Source organism: Medicago truncatula, chromosome 6, assembly GCF_003473485.1.
Source record: "Medicago truncatula cultivar Jemalong A17 chromosome 6, MtrunA17r5.0-ANR, whole genome shotgun sequence".
In the NCBI taxonomy this organism is placed as follows: Eukaryota; Viridiplantae; Streptophyta; class Magnoliopsida; order Fabales; family Fabaceae; genus Medicago; species Medicago truncatula.
The window spans coordinates 39,583,235-39,608,575 of record NC_053047.1 but is presented as its reverse complement, the minus strand read 5'-3'; the positions used below and the strand labels follow the sequence as shown (position 1 = coordinate 39,608,575).

Here is a 25,341-nt window from a genome sequence, read left to right as displayed (position 1 = left end):
AATATCCTTCAAAAACAATAAAATAAGAATTTTATCTTAGACTAAAAACAATAAAATAAGAATTTTAACCAAAATTTTTCCGCTGATTTGCTTGATTAGATTTCCAATTATTTAACTTAACAAATTCCATCTAAAATAATTTCATTTGTATCCTCTTGTTTTTTTTTTTGAAGAAAATATTTTTTACACTTATCCTTATTTATTAATTTTGCTAGGTCTGCAACAATTTAATCTAATTTTTTCCGCTCATTTGCTTTATTAGGTTTGCAATTATTTTAACCTAACAAATTCCATCTAGAAAAATGCATCAGACTAATTTCATTCATATCCTTTTGTTTTTTTTTTTTTTGACAATATTTTGGACACAATATTAGAAAAATTCATGGTATTAATTTCAGCCTTTTTTTTTACAATATTTGGTACACCTTTTTTTTTAACCAATTTCATGCCTTTATTTCATTCCTATCCTGTTGCCTTTTTTTGACAATATTTTCTACACTTATTTGATACGTTTACAAATAGAATACGCTAATTTCCATACAAACTCGGCTACCCTAATCTCCATGTAAACTTGGTTATATATATTACGCTCTAAACGTGTTTCTCTAAAAAAAACTAAATCGTGTAAAAATTTCACACACAACACAAAAATCATATATTTTGATATTTAGAGCTTTGCAAATGGAAAGACATGACCTTACAACTTATTTTTCTCACCATTATCAATTATATATTGCATTTTATTATTTCTATGTCAATCATTTCGCAATAAACTCGAGCGAAGCACGGTTTAAAAATATTGTATTATTAAATCTTTGAAGTATCAATTTCATTTTGACATTCTAATCAAAAAAATTCATTTTGACACATCTATACTTAAAAAAATTGACACATATATACTCAAGGAAAAAAAGTTGAATCAAAACGAAAAAAGAAACAACCATGAATCCAAAAATTCTCATCGTGTTCATTCTTCTTCTTAATCTCACATCAAAATCAATTCAAAACCCTAACCCTAAAACCCCCAAACCAATCCCATCCCCAGCACACATAGAACTCGCAACCTACGGTTTCCCAATCGGTCTTCTCCCCGCAACAACCGTCTTAAACCACTTCATCAACAAAACCTCCGGCGAATTCTCCGTCAAACTCGCCGGCGCGTGTAAAATCACGCTTCCACCTGATAATTACGTTGCTACGTATTCGGATACAATTACAGGGAAGATTGTGAAAGGGAAAATTGCGGAGCTTGATGGAATTAGGGTTCGTGCGTTTTTTAAGTGGTGGGGTATTACTGGGATTAGGTCTTCTGGTGATGATGTTGTGTTTGAAGTTGGGGTTGTTACGGCGAAGTATCCGGTGAAGAATTTTGTTGATAGTCCTCCTTGTGAAGGAAAGCATTCTGCTTTTTGATTGAAAGGTTAGGGTTTTTTGTTTTGTTTTTGTAATGAAATTGTAAAGGTTTGATTTTTAGTGTATGTTTGATTGAAAAATTGAATTTGAGTGAATTGGTTATGTAAATTTGATTATGATAAAAATTGAGATGAAGTTAAAGTGTTTTTATGTTTGGATACTTTCGTATAAAAGTGAATTGAAAGGTAAATTTGAGTGAAAAACCAATTCTAGAATTAGAAGCTACGGTCTTTGGTTTCAATTTGAATCAATTTTGGAAATAAAATCAATTATGCTTTAGAGAAACCAATTCTAGAATTAGAAGCTGCAATTTTTGTCAAAATCGATTCTACATCACTAAAATTAATTGACTCGTCCAAGGGTGGAACCAAACATTCACTTAGTTGAATATGAATATTATATGTTTGATGTGAATCATAACATATGATATAGTCTTATACTCTTATTTGAGAATCTTCAAATTTGATTTAGAATCATGTATTTAATTGGTGGTATATCCACTTTTAGTGTAAAGTTTTATGTCATATTGTATCATTAGAAATATTTGATTTTGGGCCTAATTATTTTAATAAAAACCACACAAAAGGATTTGTGATTGATTTATGGTGTAGTACCTTTTTCAACTTGTATTTTATTAAAAGTAAAATTAACTAAAAAATAGTTTTTATCTACGGGACGGACTAGACTCCCACAACGTGGTGAACCTAGGTTCGAGCTGGAATAAATCTCGGTTGGGAGAAGTGTCTAATAGGATCTCGATTAGGATTACTTCAACCGTTGAGAAAAGAAAAAGAAAAGGAAAAAGTTGAACTTCTTTATGACTGTGGTTTTGTGTTGCAAATCAGTTTATAAGGCTTTAAATAAGGATGGATTGAGAAAGACAATCTGCTACTAGATTGTGCTTTAAACTTTTAATATTTTTTTGGGATTGACTCTCCGATTCATAAGGAAAGGAGTTGTGGTAGTTTGGAATTCAACTGAAAGATTAGTAAAATACGACCAATGATAGTTCAGGTCAGAGATTGTATTCTTATACTTCCGATCTGAATTGAAGTTTATTAATCACTTGAACCAAGCCATGTCCTTGTTTGAATAAACAACATAATTTGTAGGATATAGCATAAGCGCTTATCATGATAAGCACTTATGTGTAAGCTATCTCTATGACAAAAGATGAAATAAAGTTAAATTATTTTAGTATAAGCTATAAGCTATAAGCTGATTCTATAAGCTATCTCGGAGAGCTTGTGAAAATAAGATAAAAACAACTTAAGAACATGTTATCAGCTATTTTCATAAGTTCTCTCAAAAAGCCTTATAAGTACTTATGCTAGTAGATAAGGTCAAATAAGTCAATCCAAACAGGCCTCATAGGGCTGGTACTGGTATGCTTTCATTTTCATGCCTTGAGCTAATCCACTATGTCTTGTTAGTTGTTACATAGCAAAAGGCAAATAATAACATGGGCCCCTGAAAATAATAGATATCTACTCTTTTGGCTACCTTTATGTTCTTCACTTTCAGAGTTTTTTATATCTGCCTGCTTTATGTCTTGTAGTTATTGGCTCATTCCAACTACAAACCAACATGTCTCTTTTCTGGGTTTTAATTTTTTTGGGACAGTGTTATCAACATCATCATTGAGCTATATAAAACATGGGCAACAATGCAACATAATTTGATTTGTATTGAATATTATATGATTGTAAAGATATCAATCATTATTAAAGATTTTACTTATTTAAAATCATTATTAAAGATTTTACTTATTTAAACTTTTGGCAAATGTTTTTCATTGGTTGTTTACTGCTGACAAGTTTTTCTCTTTTTTCTCCAACATGAAAGTCCATGTAGAACATTTTGTTTAGGCTTCTAAAGTTTCTTTTGTTTTAAATTTTGCTTACTTTTTTCTTTTGTATTAGTTGATATCAGGCCTTTAAATAATTCCAGCTTTCTTCTGTGTCAATTTGTCATTATACCATTGTTTCCCTCAAAATCTTATTTAGTATCTCTTTTGAAGTGGATTTAACTTTTTTTTTTTTTACTGCATGTAACTATTTTGTTACATTGTCAATGTTTTTTCATAGTCAATCATGTCGCGTCTTACTTTGTCCGTCCTTGTTATTTGATTGAAATGATTCATATGGATTAGTGGAACTTAATGTTTAATTATTTCATTACACTTCTTTGGTATGGTCATTTCCATTTGTCTTAACAAGTGTTGACTAAGATCCTTTTTGGCCCATAGATACTAAATCTGTGAACTGCATTTTCTATTTACTACCATTGTCTGTTATTACTTGTTATTTAGAAGCCAAGTTTCTTTGGTTTCTACTTGCAGACTAGTTTATTTGATTAGGTACTTGGGTTCATTTTGGTTCTAATATTTGATTAGGTACTTGGGTTCATTTTGGTTCTAATATTTGATTAGGTACCTGGGTTCATTTTGGTTCTAATACTTGTCAGTAGTACTGCAAAAACCTTTTTTGTTAAGCGCTGGACTGTTCTGTATGTGCACTTGAATTGCAAATCCGTAGTTGTTTTCCCAAAGTCTTATTTTGTGTCTTTGCGATCTTTGTGCAATGTTACGTTAACGGTGGCTTAGAGAGGTATTCATGACATTAAAAAGCGAGTCAACTTAACTCTGCTCAAACTTTTATGTTTATTCAGATTCATTACAAAAAGACTTCATGCTAAAGTCATGTACGGTTGTTTGGTGTATATTTTTATTTTCCTATTTCTTGAGATTAATACATCAAGCTTTCGTTCTTATTGTAAATTATGTTTACTGTATTGTTTTTTTCCTTGGTGCATGTGCATCATGTATAAAATATGTTGTTTTCGTGTACCGGAATCTATGTTAGTTGACTTGACACATGATATTATATTCAAACTTGTGAAGTTCACAGCATTCTTTCCTTTTTAACCCCCCTTTATTTGTGTGGAGTTTAACATAGATTTCTTCATATTCTTGACATTTTATCTTTTCTTTTATGCAGGATATTTGGTACTTATTCCCATTTCACAGCCTATATGTGCAAGTATAATGCGATTAAGTTCGTTCACTTCCACTAAATGAAGATTATTTAGAAGCCACAAGTATTGTGTAATATTACTACTAGGATAATACTTTTATGTAATGGAATCTATGCTACAACGAATCTACTTTGATACCACTTGTTTGTGCTGGTCACGTTGGAGTCGTTAATAAGACCACTTTGAGCCTTTTTTATTTGATATTCTATGTTACCAACCCATGTATATAGTAGTGTGACATGCCTTTTCAAAGTCACAATGTCATGCAAATTAAATATTCCTCAACCTTTTCATTGTGCTGGTAATGTAATGGCCTTGCTTGGAGAATGATAGGGTTGTACTGTAGTCTGTATGTATAATACTATGATTCAATACTTTTTATATATTTTAAGTTTTAATTTGGTTTTGATATTTTATTTGTTTCGAAATGGTTCATGGTGTTAAAAATGTTATACAAATTTAGTTCTTTGGTTTCTAGCATTGTTAAAAACCCAGCATAACACCTTACGCCGCTTAATAACTGTCGCACTTTAAATTAAGTTTCAAATTTATCTCTGATGAAGGGAGACTATGTGTGATGTCAGACGAAGGGTAGTTCTATTGAGCAGAGCACTTTGAATATGATCCTTCTTAAGTCATGAAATTTGTACATATTTTGTTCCCTGAGAACATGCATCAGTGTTATCATTTCCATGTAAAATTTCTATAAAATGAAGGATGTCACTAGCATAAGTGTGCAAAGTATGATGATGAAGATCATCAACAAACAACTCAACTGATTTCAAGCAATCACTCTCATAAATAATGTTGCTCTATCTTTTATTGTGACAAATATCAAGATCCATATGGATAACACGCAACTCAACCAATAATGCATCGCCTCCAACTTCAAAGTGAGAAAATCGTGGTTTCGCACAATACCACCAACACCCAGAGCCTTTGTACGTCTTATTTAATACTATAAGCGCTGCTAATAAAATTGATATAAGCATTACTCTTCACATAAAAACTTATATGCATGTAAAATATTTAAAATGAATGCATTGATTACTTATATGCATGTAAAATATTCAAATAAAAAGTGTAGAGTTTTCGCATAAATCATAAAACGTTAGGATATCAACAAATACATCAATAAAAGAACTAAAAACAAGTTTAGTCTAATGTATCCCTCAAACTTTTTTTTTTTTTTTTGTCTAATCTTGACGATTAAGTCTTGTCTCTTTCTTTACATTCATCAGAAAAACATTAATATTAGTTTTTTTCTTTTTGACTAAACATAGTGTTTAAAGTATTAAATATTATATTTTTTAACTTATACATTTATGATATACACATAAAGTTGGCTCATCAAGTCTATATAAACATTCTAAGAAAAATATTCTACGAAAAAGATGGAGACATCAAGAAATTCTTCTTTCTCAAAAAAAAAAAAGAAGAAATTCTTCTATGAAAATAATATTTTTGTTGGCATTTTTAATCATTTTATCAGGTCAAAACTAATTTGTGATTTGAAATTTTTATCTATTGTCATTTAATTTTCCACTTCTTCTATTTTCCCTTATACTCAGTTCATATTTTATATACAACATTATTCTTATTTTCATGTATATTTTTTTCTTATAGATATGCGTATGGAATCACAAGCAGCTAGAGTGACTGATGAGTTGCACTATACTTGCAACTCAGTTAAGGATTGTTATAGGCAACACTATCATTGTCCATCTGGACTTATTGTCATATGTGCTGTCCACCATTGTTCATGTATCCACTAGTAAAATTGTTAGTCCAACTCTCAGTTACAAACTGAGTAATAAATTAGTGTGACAATCGTTTTGTTTGATGTCAATAATACATAAAATGTTAATAAAGAAAGTGTGATTACTTCATCATTTGTATTTAAATCGTAAGTTCTAACTGAACTGACAAAATACTGAAATTGTTAGGTCAGACTTCATGATTGAAATTTGAATCCCGACACCTTACTTTACTATTTTGTCTTCCTACAAAAAAAATCGTATTAAATGAGATAAAATAATCAGATCATCTTAATTTGAACTAATATAGACAACTTAATTTTTTCAAAATATATTTGCTGGTGCTTGAACAAACATGTATAGTTCATGACATTTCTTTCTTTCTTTTTTAACCACCTTTATTTGTGTGTGGAGTTTATCTTAGATTTCTTCATATACTCATTTTATCATATCCTTTTACGCAAGGTATTAGCTACTTATTCACAGTGTAAGTTTTAATGCTATAAAATCATAGATCCACCAAGTGAAGATGTATAATTTAACCCATTTGGGTTGACTTGGTGGTATTGGCTTGGGATCTCAGAGTGTGCTCCTCCTTTAAGTTTCAAGTTCGATTATCTCCATTATCAATTTAGGTGGGTTAGTTTAACTTCTTAAAAAAAAAAATTGTATGATTTAAAAATCGTAACCGTAAGTATTGTGTTTAAGATGCTTTTAGTTTATACTAGGGAAACACCTGTGCTATCACACGATTTCCTATAGATATTGACTTGATTAATGAAAAAAGAAGCATAGCATAATATTTATTTGATATATTAAAATTAACAACTTATACCATAAAAAAAAAGTTACTCAAAAAAATACTTATAACATAAAATGCATATAGCATAATATTTTATTTAATATTTATTATTTTACAATATATCAAATCAATATCTATAGGAAACCAATAATTTTTTGTACATGACAAAAATAAGAACAACTCAAATTATGGTGGACGGGGTTCTTTTCAATCTCCTTATTATTGAGGAGTGGGGTTTTTCTGTGGGGGAAGACGCTTGTTTGTTTGATGAAGAAGACAACCGAGAAGAAGCTTCTTCAGAAATGCCGGAAGTCTTTGCTGAAGTTAATGGCTGCGGTGATGTCGATGATTTGGTGAACATTTTTACGGACAGTTTGAACGAGGATGCAGGCCCCAAACACCAGTGGTACACCTCCCATGTTGTCCTTGAACCTATTTCAGTGCCGCCGGTTAACTCTCTGCCCGTGGTTACTTCAAAGCCGCAAGGAACGGAGCTCCCTTCGGTGCTTCCGATTCCTGATCCTCATATTGTTATTAATGAGGTGCATTCTAAAGATGGTATTTTTGTTTCCAATAAGGAAGTTAGTGCTGATGCTGGGTCAAGGTTTGGGAAGCATTTTAATTTTGCAAAAAGAGTTGCGAAGAGAACTTCTTCTTGTCCTCCGACACAGGGTCGACCAGCAGTTTCAGGTCCGTGGAGTTTGGAATGGGCCGATAAAATCAAGCGGAATGAATCAGAGGCTAATTTGCGGGCGGGTTCAAAGGTTCATGCTACATCTACATCAAAAGTGTTGCCGAAAGTGTTAAAGAAGAAAGGTAACGACCATTTACGACATTGTGCACGAAATTTGAAGCGCATTGCTCGACTTTCTGATAAGGATAGAATAGCGGTTCTTCGTGCTCTACGAAGGCCTTTGAAACAACGAAATATGGTATCTGCAGGTTCAAAAGATATAGGAAAATCATGTGAATCCAATAGTGCCTCCCAGTCGTCTGTTAATAATGATTGGAAGCACTGGTTAGTGTTAAAAGGTAATGAGAAGGTGATAAATAAGGATGTTTGTGATGTAGCGACTACTGTTGGTCTCAAGCTCCAAGGAGATACCAATAATAATATGTTTGCGGTGTTGTCTGGAAAGGGACGGAAAACTGATGGGAGTGTTGCAAGTGGGACGTAGGGCGTGGGTTGTGGGAGTAGGGGTGGCAGTGGAGTAGGTGGTGTTTGATGAAAATAATTTCTTGGAATGTGTGGGGTTTAGGGAGTTTTGAAAAAAGAAGAGAGGTGAGCCATTTGGTGCGGGAGAAGCATCCGTTTATTTTCTGTGTTCAGGAAACAAAGTTGTCTGTTATTGATGTATTTTTATGTAAATCTTTGTGGGGTGGTGATCTTGTTGATTTTTCTTTTCAACCGTCTGTGGGTGCCTCAGGTGGTATACTTACGATGTGGGATACTCAAGAGGTAGAGGTGTGGTCATCTTTGTCTTTTGATCATGTTTTAGTGATTTTTGGAAGATTTGTGAAAACAGGTGTGCTTTTTGCTGTGTTTAATGTTTATGCTCCGTGTGACTCTACCCGTCAGCAGGTGTTGTGGACTAATCTTTCTAATAAACTTATTAATTATTCTGATATGAATGTGTGCCTGTGTGGTGACTTTAATGCTGTCCGGTGTTTGGAAGAGCGACGTAGTGTGGGAGGTGTGGCTAACCAAGGGTGGAGAGCTAATTTCAATAATTTTATAGAAGACAATTTTTTGGTGGATCTTCCTCTCCGGGGCCGCAACTTCACGTGGGTCCGGGGTGATGGGAATTCTATGAGCCGCATCGATAGGTTTTTGCTTTCTGATAGGTGGTGTTTGACTTGGCCTAATTGTTTTCAGATGGCCTTGTTTCGTGGGGTGTCCGATCATTGCCCGTTGGAGCTCTCAGTTGATGTAGAAAATTGGGGTCCGAGACCTTTGCGGATGTTGAAATGTTGGGAGCTTCTTCCTGGTTATAATTCTTTTGTGTGCAATTCTTGGCAATCATTTCAAGTGGATGGCTGGGGAGGTTTTGTTTTGAAGGAAAAATTGAAACGGATTAAATTGGCTTTAAAAGAGTGGCACCACAATCACTCTCAAAACTTACCAGCTAGAATTTCGATCTTAAAGGATAGAATAGATTTGTTGGATTTGAAAGGGGAGTCGGAGGTGTTACGAGATTATGAGATTGAGGAGTTGCATGGTTTATCTGAAGAATTGTCCTCTTTGGTTCGTATTAATTCTAGTATTTGTTGGCAACAGTCCAGAATTCAATGGTTGAGGGAAGGAGATGCAAATTCGAAGTTTTTCCATGGTATTATGTCTAATAGGCGGCGTAGAAACTCTATTCCTTTTTTTCTTGTGAATGGAGCTTTGGTGGAGGGGGTAGTCAACGTACGCAATACGGTCTATAATCATTTCTCAACTCATTTTCAGAGGCGGCTTTCTCATCGGCCTAGTATGGAATCTTTGACTTTTCGTTCCTTGTCCATTGGAGAGGGGGCGGCTTTGACCAGACCTTTTTCGGTGGATGAGGTGCGGAGAGCGGTGTGGGATTGCGAGAATTATAAAAGTCCAGGTCCTGATGGGATTAATTTTGGTTTTATAAAGGAGTTCTAGGAGATTCTGAAGGAAGAGGTTATGCGCTTCTTAGTAGAGTTTCACCGTAATGGTCGTTTGGCCAAAGGCATTAATAGCACTTTTATCGCCTTAATTCCAAAGGTTGAGAGTCCGCAATGCCTCCATGACTTTCGTCCGATATCGCTGGTGGGTAGCATGTACAAAATTTTGGCCAAGGTGCTTGCGAATAGACTTCGTGGTGTGATTGGTTCAGTCATTTCAGATACTCAGTCAGCGTTCGTTAAAGGTCGTCAAATCCTTGACGGAATTTTGGTGGCTAATGAGATAGTTGATGAAGCGCGTAGATGCAAGAAGGAATTGATTCTGTTCAAGGTTGATTTTGAAAAAGCATATGATTCTATTGAGTTTGGTTATTTAGATGATGTGATGAAGAAGATGGGTTTTCCTACTCTTTGGCGTAAATGGATTAACGAGTGTATTAGAACAGCTACTGCTTCCGTCTTGGTAAATGGGTCTCCTACTGATGAGTTTGCTTTGGGAAGGGGATTGAGGCAGGGTGATCCTCTTTCGCCGTTTTTGTTTCTTTTAGCTGCTGAGGGGTTTCATGTGTTGATGAAATCTTTGGAGGTTAATAACTTGTTTGTTGGTTATCGTGTGGGACGCACCGAAGCTACCGTCGTGTCCCATTTACAATTTGCAGATGACACTTTAATTTTAGGTGTTAAATCTTGGGCCAATGTCCGTTCTATGAGAGCTATCCTTCTTCTTTTCGAAGCCTTATCGGGTCTAAAAGTAAATTTCTCAAAGAGTCATTTGGTGGGTGTTAATGTTGCAGCGTCGTGGCTAGCTGAGGCGGCATCCATGTTGAATTGTAAAGTGGGTGCTATTCCGTTTGTGTATTTGGGGATGCCTATTGGTGGGAATGCTCGTCGATTATCCTTTTGGAGTCCTCTGTTAAATTGTATCAAATCTAGACTGTCGGGTTGGAAGTCGAAACATTTATCATTCGGGGGCCGCTTGGTTTTGCTAAAATCTGTCCTGTCGTCATTGCCTGTTTATGCTCTTTCTTTTTTCAAAGCTCCGTCAGGTATAGTATCCTCTATCAAATCTATTTTAAATCGCTTTTTTTTGGGGGGGGGGGGAGTGACGACCACATGAAAATATCTTGGGTGGACTGGAATACTGTCTGTCGGGGTAAGGAGGTTGGCGGTTTGGGGGTTAGGAGAATTAGGGAGTTTAATATGGCTTTGCTGGGTAAATGGTGCTGGAGGTTGTTGGAGGATAATGATAGTATGTGGTTTAGGGTGTTGGCAGCTAGGTATGGGATGGAGGACGGTCGGTTGTTGGGAGGGGGGCGTGAGGCCTCAACGTGGTGGCGTGATATCTATGCTTTATGTCGCGAGGAGTGGTTCACTAATCACGTGAGTAGATGTGTAGGTGGAGGGGAGAACACTCTCTTTTGGTCAGATGTTTGGTGTGGTGGAGAGTCGTTTAGGGTCAGGTTCAATAGGTTATATGAATTATCACCGTTTAAGGGGAGCTCGGTGTTTGAGATGTGTCAGTTAGGCTGGGGGGTGGATGGTGAGGCGTGGAGGTGGCGGCGGAGGCTATTTGTATGGGAGGAAGGGATGTTGGGGGATCTAATTTTATTGCTTCAAAATGTTAATTTGCAGGTTGATAAGATTGATAGATGGCTTTGGACGTTGGAATCTTCTAATGCTTTCACTGTTCGAAGTGTCTACAAATATCTTACTTTTCAACTCCCTTTGGTGTCTTCGGTGGATGCCTCTTCCTTGTGGCATAAAGATGTTCCGTTGAAGGTTGTGCTCTTTGCGTGGCGCTTGTTTCAAGATAGATTGCCCACAAAAGATAATTTACTCCGTCGTGGCGTTATTGATCAAGCATCCAGGTTGTGTGTGTCTGGTTGTGGATCGTTGGAATCGTCTCAACACTTATTTTTACATTGTAATTTTTTTGGTTCTGTTTGGCACTTCATTTATAGGTGGTTAGGCTTGTCCGTGGCTGTCCCTTTACAGGTGCCGGATCATTTTGCTCAGTTTTCTCGTATTGCTGGTACCACTAAGGTGCACCATTCTATTCTTCAGGTTATTTGGTTTGCTGTAGTTTGGGAAATATGGAAGGAAAGAAACAATAGGTTGTTTAATGTCAAAGATTGTTCGGTTATCCAGGTGGTCGACCAGATTAAGTCGCTTACTTTTACATGGTTGAAGACGAAGTTTAGTTCTCTTCCCTTCAATTACCATGGGTGGTGGCTTAGTCCGTTTACCATTTTAGGCATTGGCTAAGAGTTTCTTTTCTGCTTTTTGTTTATGATCTGTTAGGCAACTTTTGTATATATTGTTCTTGACTCTGATGTCCTTTCCTAAGTACGTCTTGTGCTTGGAAAGACTCTTTTGAGGTGGTATTATAATTCATTTTAGCTTCTTCAAAAAAAAAATTATAATATACTAATTATAATATTTTACAATATTCACATTTTTGAAAATATTGTCGTTATTCATGTTTCATATTTTTCTCGTTAATATGTTTTATATTCTCGTTATTCATTTTTTTTTTAGGGAATATTCTCGTTATTCATGTTTTATAATATTCACATTTTTACGACAAAAGAATATAAAAAATTTAAAATCATTTGTGACAAACATTTTTCCAGTGTATGATTTTTATAATAAATTATGATTTGTTTATTATGATTACTCTCATATTTATTTAGAAGATATTAAAAACCTAAATTTAATAATTGATTAGCGAAGGATAATTGTATCTTGTATGACTGGTACACTGAACAACACTATTTCGTGACTTATTTCATGAAAACACCTTGAAAATATTAAAGTGGGAATAAATTATAGTTGGTGCATTATAATATTAAAGTAATATATTTTTTAATAAGTTTAAATAAAATTATATTAAACAAACAACTTTACTTTCTCCGGACAAGGAGTGCCAAAGAGAAGTAAAGAAGAAAACTTAATAATTACATCAAAATAAGGGATAATTCACAAAGAGAAAGTCAATAAAAAAAGGCATTACAAAACACCTTCCAAACATAAAAAGGATTGAACCACCACATGTGATAGTTAAAAGTAAAATTGATGTGTTTTACCTTCGATTATGGATAAGATTGAGTCTTAATTTAAAATATGGTCAAATAAATTTGCTCTTTTCCTTTTTATATAGTGAAATATTTAAAGTGCAGTCAAATATATTGACTTTTTTTTTTATAGTTACAGTATATAATTCATTAACTATGACACTATATTCATACATTAAATGTATCAATAAAAATGACATTTAATGTTGGTCAAAAAAATAAAAATGACATTTAATGTGTAAAAAAATTGATATTTTAAGTCTATATAAACGCACCGCTAAGGAACATATTCTATACAAAAAAAATGGAGACTTTAAGAAATTCTTCTTTACTAGTGTCCTTCTTGTTGGCATTTTTAATCATTACTTCAGGTTTAAAACCAAATTGTGATTTGATTTTTCACTTCATCCATTTTACTTTTATAACTCAATTGATATTTTCTATAAAACATAATTCTTATTTATTTTCATGTAGATATGTGTATGAAATCAGAAGCTTCACAAGCCACAAGAATGACTGAGAAGTTGGACTCAAGTTGCAACACAGCTGAGGATTGTACTATCCAAAATCGTCATTGTCCACCTGGACTTATTGTCATATGTGCTAGTCACCATTGTACTTGTATACACTAGTCAAATTATTAGTCCAAATCTCTCTGTTACAAACTGAGTAATAATTAGTGTGACAATTGTTGTGTTTCACGTCAATAATACATAAAATGATAATATGAAAGGGTGATTGCATCATCTATTATATTTAAAGTTAGTATTCCGTTTAGTTATTTGAATGACTTTCTTCTTATTTGAATGACTTTCTTCTTACAATTTTGTAGCCAACATGATACAACAATACCATTGATTTACTAACAGAAGTATGCTGATAGAAATCAGAAAAGTGAGGTAACAATTGTGTATTATGTACTGTTGCAATGGTGGAAATGCAGGAAATAACAGAATGTAAACCAGAGTTGTGTGAACTCCTAAACCAGAGAGAAATTTCTCCTAACTGACTCTAACGACGACTTAACAGAATGAGTGACACATTACCGTCGCACCTAATGCCACTACTCTCCTTCATTCCCCAGCTTAACAGTGCCCCTTGAAACGTTTACTATGATAAACATTCCAAAAATGGGGTCTATTTCCTCATGTTCCCTAATTTACCACCAGCTAGCTAGGAGTATTTTTAACTAGTGCCATGGACGATTGCAGTGGAAGATTTATTTTTTTACAGCCGTGTGGGCCAATTTGTGAAGGATAGTGGCACCAGGGAAGATTTTTTGTTAACCTCCATATGTGATTGATAACACCAAAATCCAAACAACATGAAATGAAATTGAAGTTGATAGATGCCTACACTTAGATCACGAGAGAGCTCATTATACTCACCAACTTTAGCCTCACCATCCAACCAAGCCTTGTTCTTAAACACATAACCATCAGAACGCCGCTTATACATAAATGGTTTACTGTCCTCATTCTCATACTTGGACCAGTATTCCTCATAATCACTATACTCAGAATCTTCTTCTTCCCATTTCACACTTTCTTCGCAGTATTTCGTTGCGCGCAATTCCATCGTCCACATTTTCAAACTGAATTCTAAAAAACTAACTAAAATCATATGTATATATATATATATATATATATATATATATATATATATATATATATATATATAGGGTTTACTACTATACATTCACATGTTTTTATTAAGGTGCAAAGATATAACTAAAAAGTAGTTAAATACACCTTAAGGTGTAGCTTACTAAAACACTTCCACATGAAAACTAGTGGATGTGTTCTAGCAAATTCTATATATATATATATATATATATATATATTATAAAATCAAAAATAATAAATTAAATGAAAATGATTATAATTCAAATCGAAAATGAGGATGGATAAACACTAACATGTCTATCTTACTGCCAATACTCTTTCCGTTTCAAAATGAATGTCGTTTAAGGTTTTTACACATATATTAAGAAATGTATTAAATAAAAAAATAGAGATGTTATTTTACCAAATTATCCTAATCAACTATTGGTTTGTTTTGTTCTCGTGAGTTTAGCTCAGTTGGTAAGAACAATGCATAATATATGCAAGGTACGAGGTTCAAATCCCCGCCACCACAAAACAAAAAAAAAACTATTGGTTTGTTTTACATTAAAGAAAAGATAATACTTTGGAAGTAGTGTATATAGTATTAATTGAAGGGTACAATTGAAAAGAAAAAATTATTATTGCATTAGAAACTAAAAGTGACATTTATTTTAAAACAAATTATTTTGGCTAAAACGACACTCATTTTAAAACGAATAGAGTATATATTAAGATATTTAAAGTGTGGTCAAATGCATCTACTAATTTACACACAAGGAAATATATAAATTAAAACATTTTCATTAAAAAAAATAAAACATTTAAAGTGTAGTCAAATACTTTTTTTTTGAAAGAAAAATGTATAGTCAAAAATGATATTTAATATGTAAAAAAAAAGATGATATTTTATTTTTAAAATGAGCTTACCAAGTCTATATAAGCACACTCCCAAATAACATAATCTATGAAAAAGATGGAGACTTCAAGAAATTCTTCTCTACTAGTGACATTTTTGTTGGCATTTTTAATCATTGCTTCAGGTCAAAAACCAATTTGTGATTTGAGAAATTTTTAATGTATTGTCATTTGATTTTTCAATTTACTCTTATGCTCGTTTATATTTTTCTTATACAACATCTTTCTAATTTTCATGTATTATTTGTGTATGTAGATATATGTATGGAATCACAAGCCAAGAGTGTGACTGATGAGATTGTAGTTTGCAGTTCAACAAAAGATTGTAGGGATAAAAATTATCCATGTCCATCCCCATTGGTTCTTGATTGTGTTGCAAACGTATGTACTTGTATACATCTTCAACCAACCTTCACTAATGAAATTCATGCTCCAAAACCCTCAGTTACAAACTGAGTAATGGAGAATGTTTTGATGTGGAAAATTAAATAAAATAATTTTAATGAGAAATGGTGATTGCATCATCTTTTGTATTCAAATATTATTATATAAATGAGATGAGATGAAATAATTAGATGATTTTTATTTGAACTAGCATTGTCAACTTTATTTTTCAAAATATCATGCTTATCAAACTTTCGAAACATCTTATTATTGCTATGAAACATCTTGTTATTGCTATTAGGGTTAAAAAAAAAAAATCATCAACTTTAAGTTCATACACGGTTATTTTGCAAGTAGTTTTTATTTTTTTATTTTTTTTTATTTTTATGATGATCGGGATTTGAACCTCGAATCTTGCATACATTATACATCGTTCATACTAACTGAGTTAAGCTCACGAGCATAAGTATTTTTAGTCAATGCTAAAACGAAACATATTTAATTATTCTTCGCCTTTTGAAATTTTTAATGATGTTTTGCGGTTATGTTTAGAAAATTAGAAATATTCGTCCACAAATATTTTTTTTTTAACATTAGATTAATTAATATGAATTTTTTAAACACCATAAAATCAAGATAGAAGTAACAAAACTTTCACCGATAAAACAAAAATTTGAACCTAAAAATTTAATTTTGAGCTCATTTTTTTTCAAAACTTTTTATAATATTTTAAACAAACCTAAAAAAACAATAAAAAGTTTAAGTTGACTTAGCGACAAGAGACTTAAACCATTTGCAAGATTATTTAAGACCTAAAATCGGAAGAGTTTTTGTAGGGACTAAAAATCAAACAGTAAAATTTTATAAAGACTTTTTTTTTTGGTAACAAATTTTATAAAGACTTAAAACATATTTTATAAATTGTATGATCTCACTAAATTAAATTTATTAGAGTTATGTTTTTTTTTCTTCAAGGATAGAGTTATGGTTGTAAGCATGGCAAGTCGTTATTGGTGGAGCTAATATGTCAGTCGACCCTAGTTTTTTAGAGAGAGAAACTCTAATTTTGTCTAAGTTTTCTTTCTCTTTCATTCATCAAGGAGGGGTGGTTTTAGGTCCTTTTTTGATCTACAATCACCCTTCTGCATCTTTTTCCCCCTTTTATTTCGATCTAAATAAGTGATTTCTACATATATCAAGTGTTTTCTTTTGTATTTTTTCGTGATTTTGTCGTCTAAGTGCGGCGTTGTGTTGTTCGTTGACTTGTGTGGCGTTGTTTGGTTTCGTATATTGTTTCGGTGTTCATTTGGTTCATCTTGAAAAAAGCTTCAGTCAATCACATATTCAATCAATGATTTGGACGCCAACGTTGCATATCCGAAAGCATGAGCATTCTGGTGATTTAGATTTTATCATACAATTTGTAGGCATTTTGCCATTGTATGCTATTAAATTTTTGGGGGGGGGGGGGGGGGGGGGCATTGGACCTAACCCGGGAATAACCCAAACGGGAATACCATCGTGATAAATCTGTCCAAGTGGTACAACTCTAATCTATCCTAACAAAAATACACTAATCACTGACGCAACCCAGCAAACCCGCGTACATGCGTGAAACCAGTTTACAAAAAAAGCGTGAAAAGTGAACATCCACATACAATTGTTAGAGTTTTAAAATAGGCGAATGGATTGACCGTCAACACGGAACCAATTCAAGTGACAACTACCCCCTGAATCAACTGCATGCATGTAATGCTCTTTCGAACTAACAACGTGTAAAAACTCAGATCGAGAGATGAATTAAATACGTCAGAAACCAGACCTTTTTGGGTTAATCGAACCAAACCCTTTCGGGTTAAACGAACAGACCCTTTCAGGTTTTGAAACTCAACCACTGCAAAAAGAGTCCAGATCTGCATCCGCTCCATCCTCTGCTGAACAGGAACCAAGAAAACACATACCATACCCACGAAGGCGCAAACAACGAACAACAAGACGACGACAAAAAGCAGCCACCCACAAACACTACCATCAACTCAACCAGAACAACTTACCCAAACCGAGACCACCAAAACCAAACCACAAACGGCGATCCCGCAAATACAACACAAACCGTAACGATCCATACGACACAAATGATCCAGAAGTTGCGGGAAGGAGGATTAATCGAGGAATCTGCAGCCGCCGGTATCAGAGCAGCCATGACTGAGCTCCACCGTCAAAACTAGTTAAAGCCATCACCGATCTGGAGAACATAGAGCCCAACGAGGAGAAGGTGTGTTCGTGATGCGGTAATTTGGTTCGATTTTGAGGCTAAAAGTCATCTGAACCGTATGATAAAAAAACATGAGGTTTGGTTTGATTTGGTTAACTTTTAAAATAAAATCCAAACTAAACCAAACCAAACAAATGCAGTTTGAGTTGGATCGGTTGGTGCGGTTTTTTTCAAAACAATACAATTTTTTTAATTTCCAACATTAAAATTAAGTTAAAAAGATAATTAAAAATGTTGTTAATTTCATTCAACATTACATTTTCATTTTCACCTAACAACATAGACCAATATTTAAAATGTGGTCAAAAAGTAATTCTATTATTTGAGAAATGTTAGAGACTAAGATTTTATCATTCTCTAAAAGTTCAAGTAGCGCATAAATACATTTTTGAAATAAAAAGAAAAGAAGAAACTTAACAAGAGAAAAAATATGTCATTTTATAAAAGTTTCCATTGAGTTTCTATGAATATTAGTCTAGGTGACATAGATTTAAAAACCGTAAACCTAACCAAACCATACAGTTGAGCAAAAAAGTGATCTGAATACATCCAAACAAAATGTAATTTTTTGCGGTTTTGGTTTGTGTTGATTTGGTTTGCAGTTTTTCAATTGGATTATTTCGGTTTTGAACACCCCTAGCCTAAAGAGTGCAAGTTATCAAAATGGCGCGTTAGTCATCATTTAATAATGACAACAAAAGATGTTTGAGTAAAAAAAAATTTGACACAAAATAAGTTAAACATTAAAGTTTTAATTAATATGGAGTAGTAATTAAAGGTTGCAACAAGTCTAGGTTTGTATTTCGATTGTGTTGTACAACCTTTTCTCATGCACACAAACATTAACAAACTAACACACATTACTTATTTATTATTTATTTTACATAGAGATCTAGATAGATCAACTCCTTCACATGGTGGATTTTGGAATCCACAAAATATGGTTTACAGGAAAGAAGTGGCACGCCGAAGAGTTCTTCACAGACTTGATTCCTAGTGTCTTGAATAACTTATGATTTGGGTTCCAACCAGATGTATCCAAATGACACATTCCAAGAGCTTCCATTTTATCTCCATTCTCATTACCAACCAAAGATACCTTGAACACTTTACTCCCTGTAGCTATGTGATGACAACCGTAAATGGCATATGGATATGGGATGGGATGGCAAGCAACCCATTTTGGAGCATTAATGTCAGGTGATACTTCCAAAATGGTGTATTTCTGGAGAGGGGTGGTTGTGGGTGATGGGTTGCTGGTTGTGAGAATATCATATTTGGCTTCTGAACCAATTATTGTGCCAACGAATTCAAGCATGGACTCTAAAGAGTTGACACACATCCTGGTCTCCCCTTTGACTATGATGGCTTTTTCACACTGTTCAAGTGTTTTTCTCATATATTTGGCTTGTGGAGAATCTTGAGGGATTGACAAGAGATGTAGAACTCTTGTGAGTTGTGAGAGTGAGAGAGGCATTGAGTCGGCCTCCTTTTTTGAAAGGAAATGAGGAATTTTTTGAACCGGAAATTGGAGGGTCATTACATTTCCAACACGAAGATCATTCAAATTGAAAAATTCTAACTTAAAAACTTCTGTGTGTTATTACATTATCTTGACCGCCATACCATATTAGATTTGGCAACTCTCTAGTAGCACTGATGCCTTGGCCATTCTACAAAGTACAAATAATATCAGTGAGAATATTAGGGGCCAATTAACTAGCCAAATTAATACTAGATGTTTCAATTGCAAGGACTTTTAACGATGAAAAATTAGTGTAGTTATTATATTGAAAAGGGAATTATATAAATGGAAATTACAATATAAGAATTGTAGGAAAAAAAAAATGAAAACCAAATATGAGTAAAAAAAATGTCACACATAAGTCTTAATTATATGCTGAAACTGGTGTTGAAAAGTAAATATATTTGTACAAGGATATATAGATATTTCCTTGAATTATTTTTTTTTAGGTGAGATTTCCTTGAATTTGGCATCATTGCCAAATACTCCACTCACTAGTTTGTCAAAAAAAAAAAAGTCACACATTCTATAAAAAAAAAATAAAAATTGTTCAATGTTCTTAAAAATAAGTTTATTAATTTGTAAAAAAAAAATGTGTTGGCCATGTGTTTTTCTTGGGGAATATTAAAAGACCATGTTATACTACAAAGAATTTAATAAGACAATTTATAATTTAATTACTGTAAAGAAGAAAAGGACTAAAGAAAGCAAGTGAAGTGTTAACGTAGGAGCCATCATTCGTCTATTTGAGAGGATCTTCACCATTGAGAATGAGTTCCACTTGAAATAACATATAACCTTTTTATAGCTGCTATTGAGGTTCATTCGTTTTAAAAAAACACTCACTTTTCTTTAATTTTGTTAGAAAATAATGGCATATCTTACTTTTGAAAGTTCTTAAGTATTTTAGATAACTTTTTGTAGTCAAAAAAGTTGTTGCAAATTTCTTTCCTAATTTTTTTGCTCTTTTTAAAGATCTCTTATCTTATATACATGGGTTCTTAAGGCTTTTAAACAATTTTTTGGAGTCAAAAAAGTTATTGTAATTTTTTTTTTGGTCAAGAAGTTATTGTAATTTTACTTCCTAACTTTGTTTTTTTATTTAGAAAATGATGGCATATCTTACTTATAAAAGTTCGTAAGTATCTTAGATAACTTTTTGGAGTAAAAAAATTTGTTGCAAATTTATTTCCTTATTTTTTGTTGTTTCTTTATTTTATTTTTAAAATGGTCGCATATCTTATTTATAAACTTCAGTATCTTAGACAATTTTTTGGAGCTAGACAATTTTTTGGAGCCAAAAAAGTTTTTGCAAATTTCTTTCCTAATTCTTTGCCTTTTTTAAAGATCTCTTATCTTATCTTATGTACATAGGTTCTTAAATATCTTAGACAACTTTTTGGAGTCAAAAAAAGTTGTTGCAAATTTCTTTCCTTATTTTTTGTTGTTTCTTTAATATTTTTGAAAATGGTCGCATATGTTATCTTATCTTATTTATAAAAGTTCTTAAATATCTTAGACAACTTTTTGAAGCCAAAAAAGTTTTTGCAAATTTCCTTACTAATTTTTTGTTCTTATTTATAAAAGTTCATAAGTCTCTTAGACGACTTTTTGGAGCCAAAAAAGTTGTTGTAAATTTCCCTCCTAATTTTTATTTTATTTTTTATTTTTTAAAAATGATCACGTATTTATAAAAGTTCTTTAAGTTTCTTAGACAACTTTTTGGAGCCAAAAAAATTGTTGCACATTTCGTTCCTTTTTTTTTTTTTTTTTTTGTTTCTCTATTTTTTTAGAAAATGATCGCATATCTTATCTTATTTATCTAACTCTGTGGTGGTGTCACATCTGTAGTTTGCTGATGATACGTTACTTATGGGTAGGGGTGGGAATAGGCCAGGCCAGGCCATGCTTTGATAGGCCTGAGCCTGGCCTACGAAATAAATCACAAGCCTGAGCCTGGCCTATGGCCTATCATAGGCCGTTTTTCTAGGCCTGGCCTGACCTATTTAAAAGCCTGGACTGGCCTGAAAGCCTACTTACAGACCTACTTCATATTAAGGCCATCAAATAGTTCATTTGGCCTACTAAATAGGTTAAACATGTCTTAAAGCCTACTTAAAAGCCTATTTCACTACAAGTAAATTTCAACTAGATAGAGAAAAAGATGTTTATATTTTTAATATATGCAATTATTTTAATATAAAAAAATATTTTTTAATAAATAAGTATTAATAGGCCGGCCTATTAGGCTTAACAGTCTTTTTTTGAAGCCTAAGCTTGGCCTATTTAACTAAACAGGCTTTCTAAAAAGTCTAAGCCTAGGCCTATCTACTAAACAGTCCAGGCCATGCCAGGCCAAAACAGGCCAGGCCGTAGGCCCCTGTAGGCCGGCCTGACCTATTCCCAACCCTACTTATGGGTACTAAGAGTTGGGCCAATGTTCGAGTGTTAAGGGCGGTGTTGAACTTATTTGCAGATATGTCCGGTGTAAAAGTGAATTTTCATAAGAGTCTACTGGTAGGAATTAATATTGGGAACTCGTGGTTGACTGAAACAGCATCTATTTTAAATTGTAAGGTGGGTAATATTCCATTTTTGTATCTTGGTCTCTCAATTGATGGTGATCCTCGAAGGTTAGCCTTTTGGGAACCTATGATGTCTACTATTAAATCTAGACTGTCAAAGTGGCAGAGTCGCTTTCTATCTTTTGGGGGCCGCTTGATTCTTCTTAAGTCTGTCCTGACCTCGCTTCCTGTCTACACTCTTTCTTTCTTCAAAGCTCCGACAGATATAATCTCTTCCATTGAAACTTTATTTAAGAATTTTTTTTAAAGAGGGAGTGAGGATAACAGGAAAATTTCCTGGATTGCTTGGAGCTCTATTTGTTTAGGTAAGGAGTATGAAGGGCTGGGGGTGAGGCAGTTTAGAGAGTTTAATTTAGCCTTGTTGGATAAATGGTGTTGGCAGTTGTTGGTGGATAGAGGTGGGTTTTGGTATAGGGTGTTGGTGGCGAGATATAGTGAGGTGGCTGGGAGGTTGGAGGTTGGGGGCCGGAGTGCTTCTTCTTGGTGGAGGGAGGTAGTGAAGATTAGGGATGGGATTGAGGGCACAAATGGTGGTTGGTTTGGCGAAAGGGTATCTAGGGTGTTAGGTGATGGAAACAATACGTTCTTTTGGTTTGATAACTGGTTAGGAGATGTCCCCTTGTGTAGAAGGTTTAGTCGATTGTTTGATTTAGCGACTAATAAATTTGTTACTGTGGCGAATATTTGTGATCGCGGATGGGGGGAAGGGGGAGAGGCATGGAGTTGGAGGAGGAGATTGTGGACGTGTGAGGAAGAAATGTTAGAGGAGTTTAGGGTACTACTTGATGGTGTATTTGTGCAGGCTAATATTCTTGACAGGTGGCAGTGGGATCCAAACATTCATGAAGGATATATTGTCAAAGGTGCTTATCAGATTCTGACAACTTCGGTATCTTCCACTGTTGACGTGTGGAGAGACCTCATTTGGCATAAGCAGGTTCCCCTAAAGGTGTCCATTGTTGCTTGACGTTTGCTAAAGGACATGCTCCCAACCAGGAACAATCTCCTTAGGCGCGGCATAGTGCAAGAGGCGGGGACTTCGTGTGCTACAGGGTGTGGGCTTGAGGAGACATCAGCTCACTTGTTTATTCATTGTGAAGTGTTCGGTCGTTGTGGCAGCAAATTAGGGCCTGGTTGGAGTGGCGGGAGTAGAACCGCTTACCATCACTGACCATTTTCTCCAATTTATTCATTATACAGGATCATCTAAGGCCCGCTGTGCTTTTCTTCAATTATTGTAGCTTCTTGGTGTTTGGCTAATATGGAGTGAACGCAACAACAAAGTATTTAAAAACGTTGAAACTCCTATATTACAGCTTCTAGATAAAGTAAAATTCCATTCATTATGGTGGGTAAAGGCTAATAATGCCAAGTTTGTTTATGGTGTGCAAAGATGGTGGTCGGACCCCTTGACTTGTTTGAGTATCGACTAACCTGTTTTTCTTGTATATAACTTGTATGACATATTGTTATTTGGGGTAGTCTGTTCGGTACACCTTGTACTGAGGAGCACTCACCGCCAGTGTTAATATATTCCATTTTTATGTCTTCAAAAAAATAAAAGTTCTTAAGTATCTTAGACAACTTTTTGGAGCAAAAAAAGTTGTTGCACATTTCCTTTCAATTTTTTTGTTGTTTCTCTATTTTTTTAGAAAATGATCACGTATTTTATTTATAAAAGTTATTAAGTCTCTTAGACAACTTTTTGGAGGCAAAACTATTGTTGAGTCTAAATTACTTTGGGGGTTTAATATTTGTCTTCTGGAAGCATTATCAATGATTTTTTTCATAACAAGGATTGGACCAAGGGTCAACCCTAATCCCTATCAATGATTTTTTCATAACAAGGATTGGATCAAAATCAACCCTAATCCTTTATCTTTTTACATGTTTAATTAATTATTGTATTTTTATTAGAAGGATTGAATGATTTTTTTAATAGGATTGAATGATTTTGTTCATAACAAGGATTGAATGATTTTTTTTTCATAGGATCAAAGGATTGAATGATTTTTTTTTATAACAAGGATTGGACCAAGGGTCAACCCTAATCTCTATCAATGATTTTTTCATAAACACCTTTGCATGTTTAATTAATTACTGTATTTTTATTAGAAAATAATAAGTGGGGTTTAGGGTGTTACATCAAATCCCCGTCTCAGTCCTCGTGAGCTTAATTCAGTTCATATGGACAACATATAATATATGCAAAGGTTCAAACTCCGACCACCGCAAAAAAAATCTCCGTCTCACATAAGCAACATTAAGACAATGAGAACTACAAACTTCTATTTCAAAGAGACTTCACCGTCTACGTAGAAGCTTATTTGTAACTACTATGAAATCACGACAACAGCACAACTGAACGTGAGTTTCGAGACTTAAACACCAAATCAAACATATGCTACATCCAATTTAAGTTGGACCAAACATACTCATTTATTTTTTTTTACTTATTTTGGGTCAAAACTGCCATTCAATCAAATCACCGCCTCACATGAACAACATAAAAACAAAAAGTAATATAAACTTCTATTTCAAAGAGACTTCACCGTCTCCATAAAACCTTCATTTTATAGTTACTAAGACCATCCACAATATATCACCTTAAACTGAGTGGTTAAATTAATTTCATATGTCCACATCACTTATTTTACGGTAATACTTAATAAACACCAATTTTCTCCAACCCAACACCTCAAAAGAAATTATTAAATAAGTCCTACAAATAATTTTATATCATTACATTTCAACAAAAATTATTTATTTTATTAAGATTTATTAAATGTGACCCATGAAAAATGAAGAAAGAGAGGGTGCTTCCATAGCCACCGTTCTCCATAGCCACCCATATATTATACTCCACAATGGGGGTGCCTATTTAATATGATGCTAAATAGATGAAGCACCCACCATTGTGGATGGTCTAACAAACGTGAGTTTAAAGATGCGCTATGTCTAGATTAACCTATATCACACATACTCATATTTTTTTTCTTTTGTTTTTTTGGTCAGAAACTAGCATCAATCAAATCACCTTCTCACATAAACAACATAAAAACAAAGAGAACTATATACTTCTGTTTATAAAAGACTTCATCGTCCACATAAAACCTTCGTTTTATAGCTACCAAGAAATCACAACAATAACACAACTAAACTCGTGTTTAAAACCTCAAAAATCCAAACCAAACAAAACATATGCTACATCTAATTTAAAACCTATTCTAAAAACATAACTAAACCTTAAAACAACTTAAATAATTTTCAAAGAATAGGGGCAATAATGTCCACAAAAGTAACATCAACAAAAACCTGAAAAACATGAAAA

The 25,341-nt window shown here is 33.6% G+C and overlaps 2 protein-coding genes and 2 long non-coding RNA genes across 4 annotated transcripts; 3 read left to right on the top strand and 1 right to left on the bottom strand.

Annotated features, from left to right (window-relative positions):
- The first annotated feature begins 863 nt into the window (after positions 1–863).
- On the top strand, positions 864–4,860 carry LOC11442381 (uncharacterized). The gene is made up of 2 exons (XM_003620504.3): positions 864–1,420; positions 4,413–4,860. Exon 1 carries the CDS (start codon positions 943–945, stop codon positions 1,411–1,413), a length of 471 nt encoding a protein of 156 aa, XP_003620552.2. The 5' UTR covers positions 864–942; the 3' UTR covers positions 1,414–1,420; positions 4,413–4,860.
- An 8,163-nt stretch (positions 4,861–13,023) lies between these two features.
- On the top strand, positions 13,024–13,429 carry LOC120576155 (uncharacterized). Its single transcript, XR_005642253.1, has 2 exons — positions 13,024–13,090; positions 13,194–13,429. It is a non-coding gene; the product is annotated as an uncharacterized lncRNA (long non-coding RNA).
- A 1,863-nt stretch (positions 13,430–15,292) lies between these two features.
- LOC120580865 (uncharacterized) lies at positions 15,293–15,765 on the top strand. The gene is made up of 2 exons (XR_005646633.1): positions 15,293–15,366; positions 15,498–15,765. It is a non-coding gene; the product is annotated as an uncharacterized lncRNA (long non-coding RNA).
- Positions 15,766–18,810: 3,045 nt separating this feature from the next.
- Positions 18,811–19,479, bottom strand: LOC11435580 (BURP domain-containing protein BNM2A). Its single transcript, XM_003620489.3, has one exon. It carries the CDS (start codon positions 19,438–19,440, stop codon positions 18,811–18,813), a length of 630 nt encoding a protein of 209 aa, XP_003620537.1. The 5' UTR covers positions 19,441–19,479.
- Between the last annotated feature and the right edge of the window lie 5,862 nt (positions 19,480–25,341).